This window comes from Dysidea avara, chromosome 3 (assembly GCF_963678975.1).
Source record: "Dysidea avara chromosome 3, odDysAvar1.4, whole genome shotgun sequence".
NCBI lineage: Eukaryota > Metazoa > Porifera > Demospongiae > Dictyoceratida > Dysideidae > Dysidea > Dysidea avara.
The window spans coordinates 37,359,695-37,365,619 of NC_089274.1; the positions used below are offsets into that span (position 1 = coordinate 37,359,695).

Consider the following 5,925-nt stretch of genomic DNA (forward strand, 5'->3'; position numbering starts at 1 on the left):
ATTACATATTATGTACTAAAACATATGATAGTGTTTCCTGCAGACTAAAAAGCCATAGAAAGAAGTGTTTGTGTCATGAGTAAATGTGACCCAGTTGGGGAAAACTGGTCTGATTGCCTATTTAAAAATATCGAGAAATGCAGGTTTTAAGTATTCAGTGTGTTGTAGCTCGCCAATGGTAGAAGCTTGGTGTACCAAATTTTCATACAATTTATATCAAAATTTCTACCATCAAAAGCATCCACAGAATAAGTAGCCAACACTTAAGTTTCCCACCATTTAGATAGGTTTTAACTCGATGTTGACTCTACCAGGCCAGCTCCAAAAAGGGTGGCAGGCTGGGGAAGGGACTGTTTAAAAAATTAAAGAGGAAGGTGTAGGGATGAACTAGGCCAAGCTTTGAGCCATTCAGGTCTCAAAACTGGTTAAAAATTAATGAAAGGATATTTTGCAGCGCGGGTCTTTATTCAACACCACGGAGCCGCACAGCCACACACAGCCATCCCCAGTCTGGCCAGAGCTCCATTGGAGCCCAAACCACTCATACGGATCGCCACTGTGTTTTGGAAAAGCAGCCAGTGAAAGCAAGTCTAGCTATTTTTTTGATTATGAAATTGATAGTTTATTAATGTAGCTTTGTGTTCTTGGTGAAAAATCAAATTTGTTGTCATGGGCGATAAGACCGGTTTTCCCAGACCCAGTCACAAATCAAATTTTCCTATTGGATCATTATGTGTCAAATCAACAACAAATTTAGGATCAACTCTCAGATTTTGACGAAACTTGGCATGTTTGTAGTACTTATGGTGCTCATCGCCCTAGTCTCGTGTCACCAGACTGCTATTTCCTTGTAGTGGCACTTACCAATTAAGGATTATAAGTGCCCTCTCGGAAAAGGGTCTGGTCCAGTTCGCATATTAAAAAGAGTCCAATTTCAATGGTGTTGTAATTGGAAAAACGTGACTTCAAGCACTACTAGTATCTCAAAATATAAGTATAGCAGCTTCTGCCTCAGTGTGTACGTAATGTTTTGTCGATGTAGAGGAAAAAAACGAAAGTTTCTTTATGGAGGTTGCTGCAATAAAGAGCTAGAAATTTTTAAGGACAGAGATTATGTCGCATGGAACTCTCCCTCCTTTATCACATATCTGAGAACTCAGTAATCCCAGTATGTACTAATGCAAGCACTGTCAAACTCTTCTGTTGAAAAAAAGGAATTGGAAGATGATTTACAGGATAAAATAAAGGAGATCGACAAAAGGTTGGGTTTGTTGACAGCCAAAAACCAGGTAGTTAATTGTAGAAGGATATTGTCATAAGATGATGAAGAAGTGATTTATTCAGTAAAAAGTTATCATAAGGTATATTGTTTAACCAGGATATGTATTGATTACAAGTGTGATAATATATTAAACTGTATATCTAATATTAACTGTGTGCATCTATTTGATGTTGTGCAAGCGATATAATAATATGTTTAGTCTCGCTGGCAGCTGGAATTCGGGTGTTGTGTCGTGTAGTGTCTGTATTGTTTGTTAACAAGCCAATATACAAAAACTGCTACATTTGGGAGCTTGTCCGGGAAGAAGAAGCCATACAAACAACACAGGAACAAGTCAGAGCGAGTAAACAAGCAGACGACCGGAACTTGGAAGATGCCCGAACAGAAGCAGAGCAGAGCGCACCAATGGCCACTGAAGCACTTAAAATCCAGCTGGACACCCTACAATTAGAATATTTAATTTAATAATTTAATAAAGCTTTACAGCACAAGTGCTGAGGGTCTATAGGACACCTGGTCCTACAGCCTGCTCAAAGACATTAGATACAAAGACATTAGTCACATAAGGTGTGTTTGAAAAGTTGAAGGAAGGAGAAAAAATCCATGACTGGACCTAGGTAGCCTCGAACCTGCAGCCATCCGATTTACGCTCGAACGCTTACGGGAGTCTACCAGGTGGTCAGGATGTTTTCTCCTTGTTATTTTCATGTAATTATATCCATAGGAATTCTAGAGAGTCTACCAGGTGGTCAGGATGTTTTCTTCTTGTTATTTTCTCCTTGTTATTTTCATTCTCTACTTGTAATATCAAGCCTTACAAGTAGAGAATGCTAAACTACATGGTGAAAACCCACAGACCGCACAGGAAGTTGATACGGAAAGGGAGAAGCTGAAAGTTTTGAAGGATGAAGTGGACGAACTTCGTCAGAACTTACACGCTAGCAGGGAAGCGGAGCTTCAGCTCAGTCAACAGAAAGAAGTTGTTGAAGAAGAATTGAGTGAGGCTAAGAATAGAATTGAGCAGGCGAATGAAGATTTTGGAGGGAAAGAGGCGGCCACGATACAAGAGATAACGGAGCTCCGGGAAGCAAATGGTAGGCTTCTATTAGAGTTAAAGTGTGCTAAACAACAAATTGAATTGTGTGAATTTCGTTTGTCTGCTGAACGTAATAAAGTCGAAAGACTACAAGTTCAGTTAAGCACTGGGCGCAGTAACGAGGCCTCGTTACGCAGCGCTGTTGAAGGTACCGTCAGTAGTGGTAGCTCACTGTTTGTAAAACCTGTCGAACTTACTGTGGGCAAGAGTTCGTCTAGTGAAGATGTTACAACTACTGTGAGCGTGGCAAAGTCTTCGGACTTAGTCACTACAAACTTGACTGTGTTGTCGACGTCGCACACCCCTAGTGTACAGTCTGCAGTGATGCTGCTACACCCTTCTCAAGTCTCGCCCTTGTCCAAGTTTAGTGGGAGTAATGAGAATGAAACCTTCAAGGAGTGGCACAAGCAGTTTGAGTTAGTGGCGACCGTCTGCGGATGGGACTCTCACTCCAAGCTCGCTAACCTAGCGACAAGACTGCAAGGACAGGCCTATTCCTTCTACAGAACTTGCACAACTCAGCAACGATCCACATATGACAGTTTAGTGATGGCTATGTCACAAAGGTTTACTCCAGATACAATCGGTACAAAGTGGGTTGTTCCACAGTCGTAGGCAGAAGGTTAATGAGAAAGTGGATGACTATGCACAAGACTTGAGCAGGTTGTATCAGAAGGCTTATCCCCAAGCTAACCAAGGTAGTCAAGAGGCTGAAACCATGGGTAAGGCAGTATTGGCTTACCAGTTTGTGTCTGGACTCCTACCCGAGATCCAAGTGAAGGTGGCTGGTATTGAAGGATCATTTGATCAGTTGTGGATCAAGGCCCGTTTAGAAGAGGCCAAGTTAAGGGATTTATCATCCCGAGACAGTAATAGTAAGTCAATCCAGTTGAAGCCTGACAATAACCACTATTGTCGCTATAGCCATAGTGAGACACTGAGTCGTAAGTGTTATGTGTGTGCTAAGGTGGACACTTGGCTAAGGACTGTCCTCAGCAGAGAAGAGGGAAACCTACAGAGTTTCAAGGTCATCAGCAGAAATCACAGCAGCAGTCTGGTACTGCCTCTGGTAATGGTGCTAATCATCATGTAACCAGTGAATTGAGTGAAGTTAAGGGTAAGGTAGCCAGCCTTCGTAAGGAATTACAAGCTGCAGAGGTGGAAGAGGCGATGACTGAGAAGAGCACAACAATGCACGTGCTTGAGCCACATGGTTCCGCTGATGGGCCTGTGCTTGGACCTACTCTGTTTGTTGATGTTATGCTAGAAGGACTACCAGTCAAGGCACTGGTAGACACTGGATCGCCAATCACTATTGTTTCTGTGAAATGTTTGTTGGATACCCTGGAGAAGTTGAGGACTCCAGGACAGTCTGTTGAAGAGTGGAGGAAAGGAGTAGAGAGTCGTTTACAGTGCCCTAGCCTGTCAGTGAATAATTATGGAGGTGGTGAAGTGAATGTTATTAGTCAGCTATCTGTGCGTCTAGCACATGAGGGCTAAGAATGTCAATCAACTATACTGGTACAGAAAGGAGCATCACTGGATTTATTGTTAGGTACTGATGTATTACCTAAACTTGGTTGTTCTGTAGTTCTACCACAAGGTGATGGTAAGATAACTGATTTGTTACGAGGTCAAGTATGGGACAAGTCTCAGTGTTCATCCCAGAGTAGTCGTTTGCGAGCAGAGGCTCCTAGTTTCATTCCAGCAGTTGTCCGAGGTATGGCAGCTGAAGTTGGTCATAGTAATTTGAAGTCTGGTGAGTCCAGCAAGTCTCAGCTGTGTGCTGAGGTTGAATCTATTGAGAGCAACAGTGAACTGAAGTCCAGTGAATTGCAGCTGTGTGCTGAGGTTGGGTCTATTGAGACCAATAGTACACTGACATCTGGTAATTACAGTGATGTTGAGTCTATTGAGATGAACAGTGATCACAAGTCTGGTGAGTCCAGCGAGTCTCAGCTGTGTGCTGAGGTAGAGTCTATAAAGACCAATGTGAAACCTGGTGAGTTCAGGGAGTCTCAGCTTTGTGTTATTGTTAAGCCGGAAGTGAAGTTGTTATGGGCCACACGTTTGCCAGCCCATCATGCTAAGGTAGTACAAGCTCAAATTTCAGCTGGTGCTGTTAGTAGTGGAACACATTTGTTTATGTTGGAACCTGGAAAGTGTCAGAGTGGAGAGTCAGATGTGATTGTATCTACCTCCATTGTTCATCCTAACAGTGATGAATATTTTAAGGTACTTATAAAGAATCATGGTGTGTGTCCTGTTCACCTAGAAGCTGCACATGTTGTGGAGTCATTGTCATCCGTTACTGAAGTACCTAGTGAGAACTTACCAGGACTGTGGGATAGGCAATTTGAGCCAGTGAGTGATGACAAAGTAGATGTTACGTTGTGTAACCTGCAGCCCAGAGTTGAGTCACTTCTCCAGTTTGTATCTGTGGATTGGCAGAGCTTGGATGAAGCTGATGCAGTCCAGTTACAGTCACTGATTAAAGACTACGCTGATGTTTTTAAAATGGATCACCTGGAGTTGGGAAGGACTGAACTAGTTCAGCATGTGGTTGATACGGGTAGTCATACCCCGATTAAGCAACCTCCTTGCTGGATACCGTTTTCATTGCGTCAGAAGGTAGAGACCCCTTGTACAGGAGATGTTGACCCAAGGAGTTGTGAATGAGTCCAGCAGTCCATGGACGAGTCCCATTGTTTTGGTGTCAAAACCAGATGGTACCACAAGATTTTGTGTGGATTACCGCCGACTAAATTCTGTGACGAAAGTTGATGAATACCCACTGCCTAGGGTGGATGACTGCCTGGATCCACACTTATTTTAGTACACTGGATCTTGCTAGTGGATACTGGCAGGTGGCCATGGCAGAAGAATCCCAAGAGAAAACTGCGTTTGTCACACATAATGGACTGTATGAATTTGCTGTGATGCCGTTTGGGTTGTGTAACGCTCCAGCTACATTTCAGCAACTGATGAGTAGAGTGTTGAAGGGAATGATCAATGAGAAGTGTATGGTATATCTCGATGATATTTTAGTGATGGGACGGAATTTTGCCGAGCACATATCGAATCTCCAAGAAGTGTTTAACAGGCTGCAAGATGCAAATCTTTGTCTGAAACCCAAGAAGTGTCATATTGTGAAGAGACAAGTACTGTATCTTGGTTATGTTGTGTCGGAGTCAGGGATCTCAGCTGATAAGAGTAAAGTTGAAGCTGTTGAGAAGTTTCCTGTCCCTACTAGTGTTAAACAGGTACGATCTTTTGTTGGTTTGGCGTTCTATTACAGATGTTTCATTCCTGGATTTTCTAAGATTGCGGGCCCATTGTTTGCACTTACTAAGAAAGACTCCCTGTTTGAGTGGTCCCCAAGTTGTCAGCAAGCATTTGAGAGGCTTAAGCAATTGTTGACAACTGCCCCAATCTTAATCTTCCCAGATTTTACAAAGAGATTTATTCTTGAAACTGATGCCTCAGGAGTGGGCCTGGGTGCTGTGCTTTCTCAAAAGCAGTTGAATGGACAGATTGCTCCAATTGC

At 42.9% G+C, this 5,925-nt stretch overlaps 1 protein-coding gene across 1 annotated transcript; it reads left to right on the plus strand.

Moving 5' to 3' along the window:
- Positions 1-1,178: 1,178 nt before the first annotated feature.
- Positions 1,179-5,057, plus strand: LOC136248492 (uncharacterized). The gene is made up of 6 exons (XM_066040269.1): positions 1,179-1,266; positions 1,482-1,625; positions 2,095-2,944; positions 2,988-3,253; positions 3,346-3,830; positions 3,906-5,057. The coding sequence occupies exons 1-6, from the start codon at positions 1,179-1,181 to the stop codon at positions 5,055-5,057; spliced, it is 2,985 nt and encodes a 994-aa protein (XP_065896341.1).
- Positions 5,058-5,925: the final 868 nt, after the last annotated feature.

Excerpts from the sequence above, each read along its gene's own strand:
- LOC136248492 (XM_066040269.1), top strand. The coding sequence starts at position 1,179 with ATGCAAGCACTGTCAAACTCTTCTGTTGAAAAAAAGGAATTGGAAGAT. Across the intron at positions 1,626-2,094 it reads ACAGGAACAAGTCAGAGCGA|CCTTACAAGTAGAGAATGCT; the intron begins GTAAACAAGCAG and ends TGTAATATCAAG. Across the intron at positions 3,831-3,905 it reads ATAATTATGGAGGTGGTGAA|AAAGGAGCATCACTGGATTT; the intron begins GTGAATGTTATT and ends ATACTGGTACAG.